Genomic DNA, 21308 nt, shown 5'->3' with positions numbered 1-21308 from the left:
AGGACAACTTTTCAAGAACTGCAGGCCTCCCTTAAGTCCAGTGTTCATGATTCAACAATAAGGAAGAGTTACAAGGTGAAAACCACTACTGGGCAAAAATAACAAAGGCTCATCTTACGTTAGCAAAAAAAAAAAAAAAAAAAAAATCTGAATGATTCCCAACACTTTAGAGAGAATATTCTATGGACTGACAGATGAAAGTTGAGCGGAAAACTTGCTGTGATTGATGGAACCATGAATTCTGTTGTTTAACAGAATATCCTGAAGGAGAATATGCAGCCATCGGTTTGTGACCTCAAGCTGAAGCGGACTTTGGGTTCTGCAGCACGATAACGATCCAAAACACACCAGCAAATCAACTTCTGAATGGCTTATAGAAAACAAAATGAAGGTTTTGGAGTGGCAAAGTCAAAGCACCGACTTGAAACTGATTCAAATACAGTGACATGACCTTAAAAAGGCCATTCCTGCTCGAAAACCCTTCATTGTTGTTGAATTAAAACAGTTCAGCAAGGAAGAGTGGGCCAAAATACTGTATCTGTATGTAGATTTGAAAGACTCATTGCCATTGCCACTGCTCAAAGCCAGTCCAATTGCCCGTCGCACACTTCGCACATGCCAATTTCTGCCACTATTCCAGTGCAGATTAGAAACAGTGATAGACTTTCAGTCAGTTTTCATTCACATTCATAGTTCAGGTCAGAAACACATCGCTATACCCAAGGAAGACCAACTGCTATTCAGTAAATTTGACCAATGCTCAACTACAATTACACAACTCGAAACAAATCATAGCATTATAGTTTAAACTGTAAAATCCATTGTCCCACAGCCAATTTCAGACTAAAGGCCCGGACTAAGAGCTGGTTGTGTAATGTAGTCAAGTAATATCAACTGAAAATGATAATGAATCATTATGAAGCATAAAGATGCGGAAAAGAAAATCGAGTTTCTTGGTACATATTGTTTCAGTCAGGAACGAAGCAGCACAATATTCTCTCTTTGAGAGAATCTGAATAAAAATAAGCAATGCCATTGTATTATTTGGTAATATAAAAGCTCAGTCTTACTTATAGTCTGTTAAGGAAAAAGAGTTTTTTTTTTTCAATATGCACACTGATAGTGAGGACTCATTTCATTCCAAGATGAAGAAGTTTCCTGTATGGTTCTGGTCCGCCCCATAAGCCCCTGAATAGGACAACAACAACAAAAACGCAAAAGGAAAAGAATCAAAATGGGTATATCGACAGAAGCAGCTAGTGCTATGTACTGAAGTGTGAACATACTTCAGGAGCCCATGCCAGTAGAGGTGCGGCATCACATCAGCTTTCATGTGGTACATGAGTCTCCTTTCTTTGGCTTGGTTGATGGGGAACGTTTCCAGGGGTTGACCGTTGTAGTCAAACTCTGCCAGAACAACTGTGTTGTAGCTTGTAACCAATGGACATGACGTGTAGCCATCGTACTATTCGGAGACAAAGGCGATAATATATATAGATATATATTGAAAAAATATTTATGTTGACACCTTAGCAGACTCAATGCACACCTTGAAATGATGTCATCTCAGAGTAATTAATTACCTTTTTATCTGGTTTCTCATTTTTCAATATCTTTTTGATGGTTCTGTTCAGGACAGCCGACTGTGCAGCTGAAATGAGAAAACAAATGCTAACTTCCTTTTCCAGCAATTCACATTCTCTCAGAAATAACATTAACATGCAAAATATGTTAACAAAATTCCCTAATAAATTATCAAAACATATGACTGAGACACAGCAGCATGGTGGTCGCCCGTACCACGTTGAATTTGGACTTACCAACAGCAGCAGCTGTTCTTGAAGTAGGCAAGTTTGTACAGTCTCCAATCCCAAACACATTCGGGTACCTCTTGTGTTGAAGGTTCTCTTTATCGACATCCAACCAGCCAGCCTCATCAGCCAGTGGGCTGCCTTTAATCACGGAGTTGGGTCCCATGGGTGGCGTGACATGAAGCATATCATACTTAAAAAAATAAAATAAATAATAATAATAAATATATATATTTTTTTTAAAGTGCAAACCGTTACTCAGGCATTAGGGATTTGATTGCAATTACCCCTTATTGTTCTTAGGCAGTAGGAAGTTTTTTTTTTGTTTTTTTTTTTAAACTATGAATTACACATCATCTGATGAGTTTTGTGTGTAAAATCTGGAATTCAACCAAAATTTTGGGACAAAAATACAGCCTTTAAAGTCGGACAAAACCTGAAAAACAAAACCAAACTGCTATTGTGCATGATGTCCATCTCTACCAAGAGCTCAGTTTTTTCATTTTTTAATGTTTTTTTACAACACTGATTTATAAGTGATGTTTAGAAAAGATTAACCATTTTCGCTATAAGTACACAAAAACATCCCCATTGTCATGGGTTAAAAAAGTGAAGGTTCAGCTTATTGTCACCCAAATGTAATCATCATTGAAGTTAAGACTTGAGTGTTTTACTACACTTGACAGGTAGGGCAATATGGTCTTAAAATAAAACCCCAGATTTGTTTCTCCTTCAATAAAAAGAACATACAAATGACGTCATTACGTTTTTTTTTCCCCCCCTAGCCTTTTCTTTAATATGCTTTATTTCTCCTCAACTCAAACAAAGGCTTATACGGTGGACCATCGCTATTCTTGGTGGATTTTAATGGACATGTCGGGGAAGGAAACAGGGGTGATTAAGAAGTGATGGGTAGGTTTTGTATGCAGGACAATAACTTAAAAGGCCATATGCTGATAGAATTTGCCAAATGGATGGAAATGGCTGTAGAGAACACTTTCAGACTTCCAGAAGACTGGACCACTACAGCCAAGGTGATCAGAGAGAGTCTGAGAGGGTCTGTCTTCTGGTAGGAAAGGGGAGAAGGAGCCGTGGTGGTGGAAACGGGAACGACAGGAAAGCATATAGGTTCGCTGGATCCTATCCTGGGTGACTTTGGGCAAGAGGCGAAGTACACCTTGGAATGGTCACCAGGTAATCGTAAGGCACATAGACAGGCGAACCTAACATGCATTTTTTTGTAATGTGGGGAAAAACCCATGCCAACTTCACACAGGAAGCTGGAGCGGGGTTTTGAACCCTGAAACTCATTACTGGCAGGCAGAAACTCATTACTGCCTCATTTATTATTAATTAATGTATTGTACTTCAAAATGCATAAACTAATTTGAATTGTTGCACTTAAAAGTTACCTCAAAGACTGTGATCTCGCCCGGTTTATCAAGATTTTCAAACACAGCTTTTTGCTCGTCCGCCCGTACTTCAATCAGGTTCTGCCTCAGGTTCACTTTGAGGTTACGTTGCTTCACAATGTCCCAAAGTGAGTCTGCATATTTCTTCACCCCAAACAGCACAGGAAGTGATGTGTTGTAAATGATATTGGCCTTTTCCCTCTTTCCTGTCTTGACATAAATCACACCGAACCAAAGATTACACACAGAAACACTGATAGAGTTTCAATAATGTGCACAATTCACATACCTTTCTGAGGAACGCATCCGTGAGGTACATTATCTTTTGTGGCGCTCCAGCACATTTAACTGGAGTGTTTGGGAAGGAGAACACAGCGTTACCCTCTTGGAAGTTCTGTAGTGCGGTCCAAGTTTTGTCCACAGTTTCAACAGAATAGTTGGATCCAATCTTTGGGTGTTCAAATCCCTCAGGAAGACCTTTGATCTAGAGGATAAAACAAGCCGGATGACATGCAGCTGAAAGGTATGGAAATTGAAGCGCATCCTCACCTTCTCAAAATGGAGCTGCAAACCGAGAGCCACGATCAGATACTCATACGAGATCTGCAATAGGGAGCGAAGGTCACATCATTCAAAATTACAACCGGTCGCATGTGGTTAAAATAACTTTATTGCTGTAAAGCACACAAACAGTAAAGTCAAGTAAAGCCAACATACATCAGTCCCGTCATCAGTGCGGACAGTGTTTGTGTCTGGGTTTATTTCCTGAACTTTAGATTTCACCAGCTTGACGCCTGATGGCATAACACTTGATGTGGGCCTTCCTGATGAAGCAAGAGTTTTAGCACCGGCACCAACCAGAGTCCAGAGAGGCTGATAGTAGTGAATCTGAAAGGTCAAACAGCATTTGCATCATAGTGCACAAAACGAGTATTTTGAATCATGATCTTGAACAGAGAGCGGGGGGGCTTGCCTGACTGGGCTCCACGACAGCCACATTCTCAGCTCCCAGCATTCTTTTCATGCGTGCACCCATTGCAATTCCACCACTTCCTCCTCCGAGCACGAGCATTTTGTAATGCTGCTTGGCAGAGGCACGACTGCTTGTGTGTAGATGAGAAGCACAAAAGCCCACAGAGCGACACAAGGCAGGCATCTTGAGCCGGAAAAAAAATTAAAATAGACAAGGACAAAATATAGGTGAGTCACTCAATTCACTGAAAATGTTTTGGTCCTCAAACGCAACTCCACGTTGTTTTTTGCTGCATTCATAAAGTGAAGGTTAGAAGTTAGGCGCAATCATACTTGCGACATCATTGAAGACACAAAATTTGACGTACTGTATCATTCTGATCTAATGTTTGCCAAGCCCTGTTGTATTATGTCACTCTGCGGCGACAGCGCAATAACATTTATAAGCCACGCGGGTACGTTTTGACACGATGATGTAGACTGAAAACGCTTGTATCAAACTTACCTTGACTGATACGATAGATCCCGTGTTTTGCTAAGTTCGATTAGTGGAAAAGATGTATTTAGGGGCTACCCAGTCGAGCTAGACACGAAGAGTGTTCCAAAATGAACTTTCAACACACTTCCTCCGACTGACAGGCACCAAGGTCACGCCCACTCAAGCTATCGACCAATGAAATGAGACGCTACGGTGGGAAGCGCTGACTACTTGACTTACTGCTTACATCTTCAATGTAATATTAGAATGTAGAATGGGGGGAAAAAAATCCAAATTAGTGTGCTGTGCTGGATTGGATGGAACAGTGTCTCATAGTAAGACCAAGATGCTTCACTGCTGAAAGAGAAATTAGTATTAATTAAGAATTTTAATGAATGCCCTAGTCCTGTTTTGGTTGCAAAGACACTGTCATATTAGTATACATTTTACATGGGTAGGACTAAATGGAACAGTCCTTAAATGGTTTAGATCCTACCTGGAGGAAAGGAGTTATTTTGTAACCATTGAAAGTGTTCAATCTCATCAAATGGCAATGACCTATGGGGTCCCCCAAGGGTCAGTTCTTGGACCCCTCCCATTCAGCCTGTATATGCTACCCTTGGGTCAAATTCTTCAGAACTTTAATTTTGACTATCATAGTTAGGCAGATGATACACAGTTATATCTAGCGGTGTCTCCAGATGACAATTACACATTTTGGTAATTGTAGCAAGAATCATGGAAGTTCACACACGCTTTTTGAAGGCAACATGAAATGATGTAGTCTTCAGGTTTTGAGTTTGACATCTGTGCTGTAGCATAATGTGACTACATTCGCTCATTTACTTCATTATTTTGTCTTTAAATACACACATATGCTCATCAACCGATGCCTCGGACAAATTGGGTGTATTTGAATTCATCATTATGTCACCATTAACTAATGCACTAACTGTACTCATTTTAGTGTCCCTGTAGTACAATTAGACTATATTTAAAAGATGCAGCAACCTAATCTTGTTTAGATTCGATTTAAATACCTTTCAAAATTTCCATTTTAAAATTTCTACAGTATGTTATTGAGTTTTGTTTGTGTGTGAATATTACTCTGACTAACTTCCCTGACAGGATGTTTATAAAAAAAAAAAAAAAAAAAACTAACAATATCCTCGTCGCTATCAAGTTTGAACACTGGCTGCCTTTACAGTTGCGGTAAATAACTAGTTTTGACAAGAACAACTTAATATTTGTTTTATCATGTGTTTATTCCAGCTGTTATCTCTGTGTGTTCACTGGATACCTTCATCTTAGCATTTACTAAACACAAAAAAAAATACACTTTAAAAAAAAAAAAAAAAAAAAAAAAGGACTAATTTTAATTGCAAAAAGACAATGCAATGTGAACATCACTCAACACACTTGTGTTTGGGATGGAAGGTGAGACAAGTCCTGGCATGTTAAGATCTAAATGTTTCCTTCCCCTTTGTGCATTCGAGCCACTCCTCCATATCTTGGTGTGATCGTATTCACAGAACAGGCCAAGGTTGCTGGGTGAGCAGAAGTCCGAAGCGTTTCTTCAGGGTCACCCGGTGTCGAGAGAACTTGTCATCTGGGGAGAAGCGGGCTGGATGGGCTGAGCTGGTGGGCTGCCCGTTAGGTGCCACTTTCTGTCAACAGACAGGTTACATAAATATTTAAATAAATAAATAAATAAACAGCACATATATTCTTCTCGAAGAATGAATACAACACTGATATGAGGGAATATATTACATAAATTTAATTTATTGGACTTGGGCTTTGACTGGACCAAAAATCTAACGTTCGCATACATATACTGGAAAGCAGTGCAGCCAAGAGAAATGCTATGAAATGAAAACAAAATGTCGGTAATAAAATTCATACAATTTCCTGGAACAAATATTAGTATTTTAACTTTAGAAGGTTAAAGCACATCTTTGCTGACAATGCGGTTTGTATTTCTGCGTGTCTTTAGCGTACACAGACGCTACCACGACAAAATACATAATGACCCCTTGCGCAATACTGTACAACATCCAATTCAAGAGCCTGTGTCACATATAGGTGGTGCTAAGTTAGCAAAATGTTCATTACTGTGGTTGTAGTTTGCAGAACGGTAATGAATCATGCTAAGAGATGTTCCTAATACAGTACCTTTGACTCTCACGTGATTGAGGTCACCAAAATATTACACCCAGCTCTCATTTGATGTAGTACAACTCGCACTATCGTTAACAGGTAGTATAAAAGTATAAAAGAGGTGACAACTAACGCCAAAATAGGTTCGCCTGGAGAATGCTAGCGAGCTAAAGAATATGACAAAAAAACAACATATCGTTACCTTCAAAGTGTAGACTCTGTCCCCCTTCTCGTCCTGGTAGTACTGCAAGAACATGTTGATGGTCAACAAAGGGCAGAAACAACAGTAAAACTGTTATTTTAGTCCGAAAACTGTGCGAACAATACCACGTTATGGGAACAGTAGAATCAAAGAGCGGATATCCGGTTTAAAAACAGTGTAACAGTAAGCATTCTGGGAAATTGAGTTTCTCACGCCTTAACCTCACTTCCGTCCCATAATAATCACCGAAATATGTAGAATTTTACTTAAAAGTAACACTTTAGTACAAAATTGTTTTACGTTGATATGTTAACATATCTTACATTATCTTGGTTTCATTGGTGTTTGTATCGATCAGAGTGGCTCGTAGGGCTCATAGGCCCTGTTTAATCTTGGCCACAGAGCAATTACATTACTGAGTCCTTTAATGTTTGTAGCATTCATTTAGCCGTTTTTTTCTCTCTCCTAAAGATGGTTAATTAACGTCTTTTTAAAAATGTATTAATTTTGTTCATTTATCCCATTAAATAACTACTAAATCTATTTATTGTAAATAATGCAATACAAAATATTGGGAAAATGAACAGTTTTACCCCCCCAAAAAATAAAAAAAAATAAAACATTTTACAAAAGTCTACACACCCCTTTTAAAATTACAGATTTTCTTGTGATGTAAAACAATCAGACAAAGATAAATATTTTTTTTAAAATGCGTCATTAAATAACCCGTACAACTCAACTGAAAAAGAAAACTTTCGAAAAGGGAAATAAAAATAAACAACTGAGAGAAAAGTGAGTGCTGTCCCCCTGGGCGACTGCCCATATCAGAAATCCGTCCATGATCTGAACTTTTTTGGAATTAATCGAGGCACACAGGTTCTACCTCATGTTAAACGGTTTACCATGAGTTTGAATGTGAGTGGTTAATTCTGAACATGTTAAACGGTTTACCATGAGTTTGAATGTGAGTGGTTAATTCTGAACACAGCCACATTCCCAGTGGATATGCACACTTGTGCAACCACATTACCTTTTTTTTACTTCCCTGCATTAAAAAACACTTATTTAAAATGAGTTGTAAAATGGTGGAAAACGTTTTGAAATGATTTATTTTGGTTTCATTTTTTTTTATATCACAAAAACCTGGCATTTGAACAAGGGTATGTAGACTTTTTATATCCACTGTATCTTTAACATTTGTATTTATTTGATTCAATATTCGTTTGGTAAAGTCCAAGTCTAATTAAATGAATTATAAATACTCAAAAATGAGTATGATTAAAAGTAAACTATTTTACATAACTTACATAGAAATTTTAACTTCCTCTGCAAATGACCCGGCCCATGTGTCCATTTTAAAAATTAAACGTGGCCCTTGATCACCACCCCTGGTCTAGATCATCTTAATGCTGTACACTATTACACTACAGTGTACTGTAAATAAAAATGTAGCATATTTATAGGGGAAGGGGTGTAAATAAAAAGTATTACCAGTATTCTTCACTAATGGATGTTCTTCTTGCTGCTCTTTGTCTCCTTTGGAAATGCACCACACAGATGTTAGAATTTCATCTAAATCAAAATCTGCACGTGGGGCAGTTACGAAAACTGTCAGCAGACGGAACCATAGAACATTGAAGGAAGAGAGGAGTTTGTAACAATGGACACGCTACTTTATAGGCCCTGTGTCTCAAATACTATTCAAATATCTTACACAATTTTCATAGAAGTGTGGCCCTGCATGTCACCAACTTCAATGTATTTTTTCTTGTATGTAATAGTGATGCTTCATGCACAAATTATTTACTCCAAAACATGATTAAAAGTTTCTCTTTATTTCCCTGAATAAATTCAGATTTTGCTTTGAATTTTTGCTACCTTAGTATTACTGTTTTCATCCTTTTTTTTTTTTTTTTTTTGGTCCAAGTGAAAATATTGTAGGTAGCGTTATAGCTATGTGTAACAAGACATTTCATTTCTCTAGATAAATTGCTGCTCCTCCTCCGGGCTTTGATACAAACAAACTTTGTTTTTCCATTGCTGCTCTACGTGGATCAGGGAGGTAGTAGGCTTCCCTCACTGCTTGCAAGAAAGACGGGACTTTGTCACTGGGAACCATGGACACAGCACAGCCGCCCCAGCCTGCTCCTGTCAGCCGTGAACCCAGAGCACCCGCTTTCCTGTTAGCAGGGGAAACAAGGAAAAGCTACTTAATCAATGTCTGTCTTTGTAGTATATTCAATTGATTGAAAAGGATTTGCAAATTATTGTTAGGGATATCCCGATCCAACATATTCACCTCTGATCCATTACTATTATATTATACTATATAATATTGCAGCCTTGAGTTTTGGCCGATAACGATATCGGTCCGATCCGATATCAGTAATAATCATATGTACTTATTTTGTAGTATGGAATGTTAGAAAAGGATTGATCAAGAGATATTATTCAAACAGAGAACAATAATCAGGAACACATTCAGTGCTGATTTACTGTTTTTCCTTGTTAGATTGAGAGGTTCCATTGTTATTCCTGCTGTGCACGTCTTGTCCTCTGAGGGGCAGTGTGGCGCAAGCCATGAGATACACGCAGTAACAAAGAGCGTAGAGGTCACGAGCAAATATTTCTATTATAACTCATTTTTCACAGAGTTTGAAGAATATATACCAGAAATTATTGTTGTATACCTGTTTGTGTGTGTTTATACAGGGTTTGTGTACCAATATACCTTATTTTAAGAGATACAAATGCCATGAGTTCAATGCTAATTTCCGTTAGCTCGTCAATGGTGTTTTTCACCCATCGTGTGTTAGCGTAGAGCCAGTGATTTTTGTGAACAAAAAACGAAGAAAGAAACTAAGTCTGTGATGGATTTGAACATTCAATTTGTGTAGTTATTTTGTTATATGAGTTTAGATTTCCAGCGAACTTCAACTGGAGTGTCATTAAACGACTTAAAACAAGCAACATTCAGTCTTACTCCTTGCTACTAAGTTAGCACTTTAGCAACCTATTGTTGTGATCACATGGGATCTGCATGCCGTCCGGGCGCTGCTGGAATGGACTGCTTTACTGAGTGGTAAAATCGTAAATTTTGGATATAGTCCGAAATATAGTTTATATATTTATAAATATAGGATATAGTTTTTGCTGACATCGGACCGATGTCCAAGCTCAAAGATCTGATCCCCTAATTTTTGTATTCTGTTTTTATTTACATTTTACACAACATCCAAACTTTATAGGACTAGGGATTTTGTAAAATTGTAATCATGTAAATTTAAAAAAATCAACTATAATTACACATTTTAGCCTAGTAATGTAATGGATAACAATTACATACATTACGGAATCTCTTTATGTAATTAGTTACTCCCTGACACTCCTGGTTGGAGAGATAAAAACTCTCACCTCCATACCCAGAAACAGTGTTGTGACAGAACTGAACTATAGCTTTCAAAGTTGAGTCTACATTTTTTGACTGAGATGAGACGCTGCACTCACAGACAAATGTCCACCAGTTGGTCCAGTTCAGGGCAGCTGCACTCATACAGATCTCTGCAGCTCGCATGGCTCTGGTTCATCAGGTCACCCAGTAACTGGATGGACTCGGTTGGTGCACAATCACACACGCTCTTAAAGCGCAGCACACGTGCAGCTTCGCCGTATACATGCTTGGCTCGCTGGTGTAGCTTGAAATGTGTTACTGTGAGAGACAAATAAAGAAAGAAAAGGAAATCACACGCATGTACCCTTTTCACTGTCTTTGCCGTAGTGTTCCAGATGTAAGGGCACTGGCCTTGCTGTTTATTTGCTCACCGTGTTGAGTATTTGCACTGAGCAGCTCTGTGGAGAATTGCTGGGAGGTGATGCCCAGAGCCTTGCAGATCTCCTCTCGACTGTATGGCTCAGGATGTAGAACCTCATCCACCAGAGCCAGCATCTCCTCTTGAGACGCATTCATCTCTCTGGGCACCTCGGCCAGCTTTAAGAACCCATTTTGGTTCAACCCTTTGGCTTTGGCGAGCATCTGTGTTCACAACATCATAGGCAAACTTCATTCTACATGCATCCCTTTTGTTTGTTTTCTACATGCAGAAAAAAACATTACGTCTTGGAAGTTTTTCAGATTCTAAACAGCCATCAGACTCCTCAATGATTTTATACCTTTGTGGCAATCCGACACTCCACCACACGGCTGTTGAAATGAGAACAAGCCGCTTTATTCATCTCCACACAGCAGTTGGATATCACAAACATAGCACCATCAGGTAGTCGGACATCAGTGGCCCTCAAAGGTTCAAACTCTATCAGTTTTGCCTGTTGGAAGGCACATCACACACAACAAATTCAATGTACTGTTAAGTGGAACTGCTATGTCTTATTCGTCACATGAACACTAACTCTAGTTTCTGTACCATTTCTAATCATTAGGGTCGTGGCTGAGCTGGACTTTGGGTGAGAGGCAGGGTACATCCTGAATTAGTTGCCAGTCAATCGCATGGCACATGTGAACAATCCATTTACAATCACAATCAAGCCTACGGACAATGTGGAGCAGGGGTCACCAACATGGTGCCCATGGGCACCAGGTAGCCTCCAAGGACCACGAGTAGCCCACATGCCTGTTTTACATTTATTAGTACCCAAGTAGTTCTAAGTTTAAAAAAGGTCAGTGAACACTGATTTAGAGTCTTCAGTTAACCGAAGAAACATGTTTTTGGAATGTGGAGAAAGCCGGAGTACCCTGAGAAAACCCACTCAAGCATCGGGAGAAGATGCAAACTCCATGCAGGAAGGCCGCAACTAGTAATCGAACCCTTAACCTCAGAACTGTGAGGCGATGTATGAACCACTCACCACTGTGCCGCTATTTTAGTTGAATTACAATTACATATTGTATTCATGAGAACACTTTAAAAATGATTGTGTCTGTTTTAACTCCACCACATACAGTTCCTTTCTCTGCCAGGAATGAGATGGACTGGTCCATGCCTCCTCCCTCTGTGCCGATGTAGCACTCACATTTGGCACATATCTCTGCAAGATCTACCTGAAAAACAGAGTCAGATGAGGAATATGTTTGTTCAGAAGTGACGCTGATTATCATTATGCTTAGGATTACTTTGGAGAGGGACTGCTGATTTCCCTCCATTGTTACAAGCCCAGCACAACAAACCAGAGCACTAGAACTGGACAGGCCGGAGCTTGGCGGAATGTTTCCATCAACGACACACGACATTCCCGGTAAACGTGTGATCCCAAACTTCTCCTGTTGTGAACACAAGATGTTTAATAATGCAATTGTGACATTTGGACCCTACGTTTGCCATAAAGGGACAGTCTGACCAATATTCATGTCCTACCTGAATGCCTTTAACTCCACAGAGGAAATAATAATACCACTTCGGGTTAGCTCTGTCGATAACTATTTCCTCTGAACAGGACACAGTGATATGGCTGCAGAATACAAACAGATAGCAATATCATACATACATGATATATGATCCTTCAAAAGTAATGTACACATATGGAAAGGTTCAAGGTCTTACTTGTAGAGAGGATTTACATTGGCCAGCTGGATTGTCCCTGAATTGTTCACTGAAACGGCGGCAAGGATATTTTGTTCGATAGCCATTGGGAGCACAGAGAAGCCACAGTAATCAATGTGCTCACCTGTTACATGGAAGCGAATGAGGCAAAATAGCAGAATGTAATGGAAACCAGAATACGGAGATATACTAGGAAAGGGGGTCCCTAACATGGTGACCTCAAGGACCACCTTCTAAAAATAGCTCACCAGTATTGGGGATATTGTGATTTCTTAGGAACCCAGTAGAAGTGATCATTTGAAAATGTAAACACTTGCAGAGATTTCTAGAAATAACATGTCACAATCTTGATATTCAGCAGTTTCCTACCTTGTTAAATAATTTTTGATCACCATTGTGAGGAGTCATTAACATGACCAGTATCTTCACATAGATAAATATCATTCATTATCACAACATAATTAAAGGCTATTTCAGCAAATCTGTGTGTTTCAAACTGCCAGTCCTTTGCGTTAATCAGTACCCAATTAGCTCTCAGTTTAAAAAAAGGTTGGTGACCCGACCTGTATTAATATAAGAAAATACAGGTAGGTATGTGCCAAAAAAAATTGAATATCGAAGGAAAGTCCATTTATTTCAATAATTTATTTCAAAAAGTGAAAATGGTATCTTATATTAGTTCACCACACACAAAGTGAAATATTTCAAGCCTTTATTTGTTTCAATTTTGATGATTATGGCAGAAAGACAAACAAATACATAAATCCAGCATTTCACAAAATTTGAATATTTCATGTGACCAATAAAAAAAGGATCTTAAACACAGAAATGTTGGCCTTCTGAAAAGTGTATTAAAGTAATATGCCCTTCTTTACCATTAATTATTAATTAGAGATCTGTATGTGGTGGTTCTTGATGCACTGACACCAGCCTCAGTCCACTCCTTATGAAGTGCCCCCACATTTCTGAATCACCATTGTTTTGACAACCCCCTCAAGGCTACGTTCATCCCTGTCATTTGTGCACCTTTTCCGGCCACATTTTTTCCTTCCTCTTAACACTCTGTTAATGTACTTTGTGACTGCGCTCTGTGAGCACCCAGCTTCTTTTTGAAATCTTTTCTCCTTATGGAGGGTGTCAATGATGGGTTTCTGCACAACTGTCAATGCAGCAGTCTTCCCCATGATTCTGTAGCCTACTAAACCAGACTGAGTCCATTTAAAGGCTTAGGAAAACCTCTGCAGGTGTTTTGCGTTAATTAGCTGACAAGATTGGGACACAGGGAGCCTACAATGTTGAACTTTGTCACGATATTCTAATTTTGTGAAATAATCGATGTTTATTTTTTGTATTTTTTTTTGCCATAATCAACAAAACTGAAACAAATAAATGCTTGAAATATTTCACTTTGTGTGTGGTGAACTAATATAACATACAAGCTTCGCTTTTCGAAACAAAATATTGAAATAAATGGACTTTCCCTCGATATTCTCATTTTTTGGCACATACTGTATAGCAAACTAGTACCCTATACCCTAATATTTAATATACTAATGCACATCAAAGAAATACCACACATATTTTACATCTCCTATCCTCTCCATAATTATTTACATAATCCAATAACGTATTTTACAATCGGCATTGAAGTAAGACGGTCTGTATCTACTACCAAGTCCAAATTTAGTTACCTATGAGATTGACTCTTCCGGGTGCACATGCATAGAAGAGAGGCGCTCCTCCATACTGTCTTTCAAATGCATTTTTCAAATTTTGCAGCCTACAGAAAGAAAGAATACATTCAAAAGGAAACACCTTAAGCCTTTCCTGAATCTCTCAACTTCTATGTAGTTGTAGATGCTTACCTTTCATCATCAACGAGCGCAACTTTTAATTTAGGAGGATTAGTGACCATTTTTTTTTTGTTTTAATATTAAACCACTATGAATGTACTCAATCTGTCACGCAGTGCAAATCAGAATGCAGTCATGAATCCTGGCAGCGATCAGCTGACGATCACCGAATCCCGGATGCTGGTTTAACTGAATAAGAGTCAGTTGTTATCCCTCTGTTTAACGTCGACGCATTCAAGATGACTACAAAAACTGATCCTAGAACAGTAGAACTCAGGGATACAAACACGGAAACGCGACAGAACGAAAGAGGCGGGACCGACCAATTGCACCGAGGAACGTACACTCCATATAGTGACGTCACCGTATGCTTAAAGAATGGCAGTCGACGAGAGCACTACACTACCCATAATTCAAGATAACGTGTTACCAAGGGATGGCTGACTATTTGGGCTTCAAAATAATTGTTTATGACTGTTATTAACATATATTTTTTTTCCAGGGACTTTGAAGTTTTGCTAATGCAAACACGTGATGTAACTATGTTGGTGCAATATTATGTGCGTTAAGGCACATCAAAGACCTTCCAAAGCGGGTTTAATTGGCGCTAGCAGTGCGCGCGACTTTTCAAAAGAAGGCGAGAATAGTGTTCCTTTCCAAAGTGGACGAGCAACCGCTTAGGCAGAGCTACCTTACATATCTTACGACGCGAAGTGCTCTACGCCCCATCGACATGACCGGTTTTGGTTTTAGGTCTAGTTCTGTCATGGTAAAGGACGCTAACGTGGCTCCGTTGGGGCTAGTTAGCTAGCTTCGCTGCCCTGTAAACAGCAATGTGGCTAGCGTTTAACAAACATTAACGTCATTTTTGAGGAGGAATACTTACGTGAAATCTGTCCGAGGGTGTGCCAAAGGGTAAGCAATTTGGTCGTATTCACTGTCACATTGTGTCAATTATCGCAACTTTTACCCAACTTTTTGGTGTTACTTTTAGGCGACTCTTCTTCTCGTTTTACATTCGTCCCCGAATTTCGGAGGTAGTAATGTAATACTCTCTTATATCTCCCTATGCAGTTTACACAGTCATGTCTATAGAGTTTACCAGAGATGATTTCCGAATTCAGCACGACGAAGAAGAATGCGACCAAGATGACCATGAAAGGGAGGAAGAGGTAGGCTACAACACATAATTTTTTAAACAAAATGTTTACATTTCTTGGACTATTGAATGAAAAACAATTTAAATAATAAATGTCTCGTTTAAATAACATCCTGCATCCGCCGAACACAATGTGATAAATCCTCATTACTTGCCTCCACTGTGCTCACAAAAATGATAATTTCATTCCACATTATTAGATATAGAAACTAGAGCTTCAAATATGTGTGCTTGTTTGGCAAATATTTGAGTCTTTCACCTTCACAGTTAGACCGGTATGCAGGGTTGTTGTTATGACTCACCCCCTCAATATGTTGCACTCTAAGCTTGTGTTGCTATTGGCCCTATTGGCTTCTTCCTGGTGTGTCACTGAATTTAGCTGCCATGTGGGTAACCTACTTTCTCACGATGACTTGTTTTGTTCACAAAGCCTCTTGTACTTAAGAGCAAGCATGAGAATTATGTTCCTGTGGACTGTGACAATAAGACTTTTGGAATTTTTGAATCTTAATCGTCTACTATTCTCTTTTACCAGTATGTTTTATAGACTAGATGGTCAAGTGGAAAATGTTTCCTGCATATTAAGTGGAATGTTTCTGCTCCATTTAGCTTTGCTATATGTTATGTCCAAACAATTGAGTTCTTTTGGAGCAAAACACATGAGTTCTGAAGGGAGTCGACAAGATGCCATGCACTCTTTGGATGTTTTGAACATTTTCCACTGGTGAAATTGGTTAGGATGTTATGAATTGGATTTTCTCTCGAAGTGGACACATGTTCTTTAAATGGGATAATATGGGTCCTTTGGTTGAGGACATGTTGGGGGATTTGAAGACGATTCAACGGTCATTATGGGAAGTAAGTACAGCTGGTTAAATTTGTCCAATCACTTGAATAAAGCAAACATGTTAAGCCTGTTTCTGAGAAGAATATACTTGTTATTGTGTTACAAAGGGCTAACGTCTGATTGTGGAGACAATACTGTACATTTTTTGTCACAAAAAAATACTACTGCAAATGTCGTTTTATTCTCATGTGAATAAGCATACTTTATATTACCTCAGAGGTTAATTTATGATAATCCAAGCTATACATATGCATCTCAAGAAACACTTTCCAAGCCACCTTCACAGAGAAAAAACAATGGAGAGCTCACCTGAATAACGGTTAAAGAAGCCTCTGAAGGTGACTGCGCTGGTGATCTACCAATGAACAAATGTTTTTTTTTTCCCATCTATGAATGAATGAATGAATGAATGAAAGTTTTATTTCAGACACCGAAAGGTCCATATCACACATCAAACATACATCTAGACTGGGATACATACAGCTAAAACTAAAAAAATAAAGAAAAAAAAGTAAAGCTAATGTTAACATAAGTGCCTGTGGCTCCACAGTCCAAATGCAAATCTGACTGAACTGTGTTTATGGTTGGATATAGCAGTGATAATGTCCTTTTCTGACCTGTCAATCCTGGACATAAATTTATATATCAGATTTTGAAGCACAGCATGGCACAACACTAACAAACATATGGTTACCGCTACATCTTAAAGGCGCTCGAAGCATCAAATTATTCTCGGCCACTGTGAGTCGTCTCAGGCTGCTCAGCCTGTATCTGCACCAAAGTTGAGCAGTATAGAAGGGAGCACAGAAGAAGCTTTTAAATGGGGCTACCTGAACAGGAACTATGAACATTCTAAATTTACAACACAGCATATTTGCTTGCGCATACAGTTTATGACATTGTCTGTATATGACTTTATCATTCGTAAGATAATTATTGATAAAATGTCCAAGGTATTTAAACTTTCACTCGGGGCAGAGCCAGATAAAGAAAAAACAGGGAACTTAGATTGGCGGTCATCTCCACTGCCCGCAATCAAGATGTTATACTTTTTAGCGTTAAATTTAATATCACACTCTATCCCAGGAGTCTCAGGAGGGGGAAGCAGTGCACCATTAACATTGTGTATAGTGGGGATGGGGCGCTGGTGACCTCGACTCGGGACGTTGTGAGCCGGTGGGGAGAATACTTCGAAGACCTCCTCAATTCCACCGACACGCCTTCCCATGAGGGAGCAGAGTCTGGGTTCTCTGAGGCGGGCTCTCCTATCTCAGGGGTTGAGGTCACCGAGGTGGTTAAAAAGCTTCTCGGTGGCAGGGCCCCAGGGGTGGATGCTCATGCCAAATACACTTTTTTTAAAATAAATATTGGAATCCCATTTATAAAAGTGAGTTATTGCAAATTGGATGATTTGAATTATTGTGCAAATGGTATAGCCAAATGTATAGGTCGGCTGCTAATATAAACTACTGGTACTTATTGAGGTTGTAAACATTTTGTTATACTTATAAATGGAGACTTCATGTGATAAAAATAAGAACATTTTAGACAGTGCATTTTTTTTTTTTTTTACTTTTCTGTGTACTTTATCGCCCTTTGCGGCGCAACCATGATGACTCATTGCCTTGAGTTTTTTTCTGCAGCTCAAAAGACGCATGGATGAAATGTCAGATGACTTGCTGGAGGATGACGAATACATCTCCTCCGCCGAGGAGGAATCCTCCACCTGCAGCAATAAAAGTACTGGAACCAGGTAACACATTAATTAAATGGTCTCTCCTGAATGTCAGTGTTGTTCCTACTAGGGATGGACATACTAATCAATAACTGTAGTCGACTGAGTAATAACTGTAGATTTTGTGGAATTGATTGTTGATTATTCTGGACGCAAGGGTTAGGTGGGAGGGTGTTTAGGTAGGTAGGTAGATGGATAGATAGATACAGTAGATAGTAGGGATGCACAATAAAAAATTACATTGTGATTATAATTTAAATTATTTATATATATATATATATGTGTGTGTGTGTGTGTGTTTATATATATATGTATGTATATATTTATACACAAGTATATGTGTGTGTGTATATATATATGTGTGTGTGTGTTTATATATATGTATAGATATATGTATGTATATATTTATACACACAAGTATATGTGTGTGTGTATATATACGTACGTATGTGTGTGTGTGTGTGTGTGTGTGTGTATGTATATATATATATATATATATATACACACGCACACACACAAATACGTGTGTGTGTGTGTGTGTGTGTGTATAACGGACTCAAACTCTGGACAACAGCCGTCCATATAGCCGGGGCAGTGAGAAAGTTAGAGTAAGCATGTCATTAACAGTATTTTATTAAAGTAATTTAATTGCAATAAAATTTTTTAATTACAGTTAAGTTAGCACCCATTATTTCTGTCAGTTGTAATGTTGATTTGACCTAAACTTATGTCAGTGACCAATCCTTGAATGCCCCCTCGAGGTCATTGGTGTTTTAACTTTTGTCTGAAATGCTAGAGAATAATTTGAGCTGGGACGGCTCCAGCATGCCCGCAACCCTTGTGAGGATAAGCTGTACAGAAAATGGATGGATGGATGGATACAGTATATAGTACACAAGTATATACAATAAATGAACAAGTCATGTAAATAGACACATTGCTACATCTTGTGATTGGATCGATGATCAATTATCGTTTTTTAATTTTTTAAAAAAACTTTCTGATCGGTAATCGGCCCCAAAAATCCTGATCGTGTGAAGCCTAGTTTATACGTGCCCTGCGATTGGCTGTTGACCAGTTCAGAGTGTACCCTACCTCTCGCAGCTGGGATAGGCTCCAGCACACCCGCGACCCTAGTGAGAATACGCGCGACAGAAGATGAATGAAAGACAAAGTAGAATACGCGCTGTTGCAAGACGCAGTCTTTTTGGTCGACGTCAGGTGACGTGGGAGGGTTCTCCTTTTATATGTCACACTAGACTGAAGATATCCCCTAAAATCTAACATGCTAGACTTTTCATTTTGGCGTCATAGGGTCAAATCGTTGTTTGTGGATTATATCACACTACAAGGAATTTTGTCGTTCTTGAGAAAATAGGTCGGGCCCAGTCTGGGAAATCAGCCACAATAGCAAATTGGGATAACATCTTATAGTTTGATCAAGGTACTAGGTGCACACAGCAATTTGTGTTGTTTAAACTAATGCACTAAAATATAGAAATACTAATACATAAATGTTAAAATGTATTTGTATAATTACAGATTGATTAAAAACAAAAGACTTGTGTTAGGAATGTGCTAATGACTATACAAGTATTACAGTATAACAGGATATGGAAAGAAATGGTTTTAACTTAACGTCTGGCTGGACCTGCTCAATTTTAAATGGAGCTAGACTTCACATAAATAACTCTGTATAGTTTATTTTCTACTGAAGCTATTATAAACTGTCCCAAAAATACAAAGAGGGGAAAAGAAAAATGGGTGCTGGTTTTCACGTCACAAGTATTTTATCCTATATTTCTTTTTCACACAGCAATATACCGGTATATTGCAGGGTTACAAAAAATGTCAGTCATTTTTTTTCCCATCATCATGCATACCCATCCCTTGTTCTTAATAGGTATATAAGTAGATTTGTATAATTATGTTTTTTTGGTGTGTCTATACAGCCCACAGTCCAAATGGACTCGTCAGCAGTCGGAACATCCCAGGCCAACTTCTAATGAGCAGGCATGTTTTTTTAAATTTTATTTTATTTTTTTTAATATAAATAAAAACTACCTGGCAGAGTTTTTTTGTTTTTATTTCAAAAGAAAAATATCTACTGTTGTCCCTTTTAAAGAGATATGAAGCGGACTACGATCAACAACCTCATGGTTTTGCTTCTGAGGATGGAGGAGTTCAGATCAATGGTCACCAGCGTCCTGCTCAAACTCAACCTCCGGATCACATGTGGAACCAGCAGTCACAAGATTGGCAGTTCACCCAGGTAGACTACACACACAAAAATCTACAGAGGCCAATGATTTTTTCCACAGATGAGCCAAGGTGTCTAAGCCACTTCCTCATGCTAATAACATTGTAAATTATAATGGAGAAGATGCCATCCCTCAGTATTGGGCAGTGCATGATACAAGTATGTCAAACTACAAAAAAATCAGCAAGAAGCACATAACTGGCCCACACATCCTTCGGGGACGCTAGTTTTGATGTTATTGGTGTGATTTGCCTCCCAAACAGTGGGAGGAAATGGTATGTGAACCCTTTGTAATTTCTTACATTTCTGAATAAATTGGTCTTAAAATGTGATCTGATCTTCATCTAAATCACAAGAATAAACAAACAGGGTCTGCTAAAATTAATACCACATAATTTAGTATATGCTTTTATTTAATCATTTGTTGACCCTCCTTTAGCAGCAATAATCTCAACCAAATGTTTCCTGTAGTTGCAGATCAGACGTGCAAAACCATCAGGATGAATTTCGGACCATTCCTCTTTATATTTCTAGGATGTCTGGTGTGAATAGCTCTCTTGAGGTCATGCCACAGCATCTTGAGATGCCTCTTTCCCTGAAACTCAACTTAAATAGCACAAATTGAACATTTGGAACAGTGTGGGCAGTAGCGTTTTACTTTAGTATTCAATTGTTTTTTTCATCAATGTATTTCTTATAGAGTATTTTAGAGGCATTTGTAGTGCTCATTCTATGTTTTTAGAAAAATCCCAAACTCTTGAGATGCTTGGGATGCTGTGGCATGACCTCAAGAGAGCTATTCATGCCAGACATCTGAGGAATCTTGCAGAACTGCAACAGTTTTGTAAAGAGGAATGCTCCAAA

At 38.7% G+C, this 21308-nt stretch overlaps 4 protein-coding genes across 9 annotated transcripts in view; 1 reads left to right on the top strand and 3 right to left on the bottom strand.

Moving 5' to 3' along the window:
* Positions 1 to 99: 99 nt before the first annotated feature.
* On the bottom strand, positions 100 to 4860 carry sqor (sulfide quinone oxidoreductase). Its single transcript, XM_061774777.1, has 10 exons — positions 4701 to 4860; positions 4197 to 4379; positions 3941 to 4111; positions 3773 to 3826; positions 3513 to 3707; positions 3224 to 3433; positions 1821 to 2004; positions 1584 to 1651; positions 1287 to 1465; positions 100 to 1188 (listed from the first exon to the last, which is right to left on the bottom strand). Exons 2-10 carry the CDS (start codon positions 4377 to 4379, stop codon positions 1131 to 1133), a joined length of 1302 nt encoding a protein of 433 aa, XP_061630761.1. The 5' UTR covers positions 4701 to 4860; the 3' UTR covers positions 100 to 1130.
* Positions 4861 to 6027: 1167 nt separating this feature from the next.
* On the bottom strand, positions 6028 to 7218 carry nop10 (NOP10 ribonucleoprotein homolog (yeast)). The gene is made up of 2 exons (XM_061774778.1): positions 7036 to 7218; positions 6028 to 6340 (listed from the first exon to the last, which is right to left on the bottom strand). Exons 1-2 carry the CDS (start codon positions 7087 to 7089, stop codon positions 6200 to 6202), a joined length of 195 nt encoding a protein of 64 aa, XP_061630762.1. The 5' UTR covers positions 7090 to 7218; the 3' UTR covers positions 6028 to 6199.
* A 1636-nt stretch (positions 7219 to 8854) lies between these two features.
* On the bottom strand, positions 8855 to 15474 carry galk2 (galactokinase 2). 4 transcript variants are annotated; one of them, XM_061774775.1, is made up of 10 exons: positions 15330 to 15469; positions 14282 to 14370; positions 12591 to 12714; positions 12405 to 12498; positions 12164 to 12310; positions 11993 to 12091; positions 11206 to 11358; positions 10858 to 11068; positions 10543 to 10744; positions 8855 to 9215 (listed from the first exon to the last, which is right to left on the bottom strand). In XM_061774775.1, exons 3-10 carry the CDS (start codon positions 12674 to 12676, stop codon positions 9008 to 9010), a joined length of 1200 nt encoding a protein of 399 aa, XP_061630759.1. In that variant the 5' UTR covers positions 12677 to 12714; positions 14282 to 14370; positions 15330 to 15469; the 3' UTR covers positions 8855 to 9007. The 4 variants fall into 4 exon arrangements, with proteins under 4 accessions (XP_061630759.1, XP_061630757.1, XP_061630758.1 ...); XM_061774773.1 differs by lacking the exon at positions 15330 to 15469 and adding an exon at positions 14456 to 14832; XM_061774774.1 differs by lacking the exon at positions 15330 to 15469 and adding an exon at positions 14456 to 14832 and having other exon boundaries at positions 12591 to 12639.
* cep152 (centrosomal protein 152) overlaps positions 14867 to 21308 on the top strand; it is a 24331-nt gene continuing 17889 nt past the window's right edge. Inside the window, exons 1-5 of one of the 3 annotated variants that reach the window (XM_061774763.1) lie at positions 14867 to 15358; positions 15518 to 15615; positions 18093 to 18202; positions 20137 to 20197; positions 20310 to 20456. In XM_061774763.1, the coding sequence (XP_061630747.1) occupies positions 15529 to 15615; positions 18093 to 18202; positions 20137 to 20197; positions 20310 to 20456 (405 nt within the window). In that variant the 5' untranslated portion in view covers positions 14867 to 15358; positions 15518 to 15528. Of the gene's footprint in view, positions 15359 to 15517; positions 15616 to 15998; positions 16461 to 18092; positions 18203 to 20136; positions 20198 to 20309; positions 20457 to 21308 lie in introns of those variants that run through there. The other 2 variants (XM_061774762.1, XM_061774764.1) reach the window with 2 other exon arrangements.

The sequence above is a fragment of the Phyllopteryx taeniolatus genome, chromosome 5 (assembly GCF_024500385.1).
Source record: "Phyllopteryx taeniolatus isolate TA_2022b chromosome 5, UOR_Ptae_1.2, whole genome shotgun sequence".
In the NCBI taxonomy this organism is placed as follows: Eukaryota; Metazoa; Chordata; class Actinopteri; order Syngnathiformes; family Syngnathidae; genus Phyllopteryx; species Phyllopteryx taeniolatus.
Note: the sequence above shows the minus strand (reverse complement) of the source record. Positions and strands in the feature narration are given on the sequence as shown.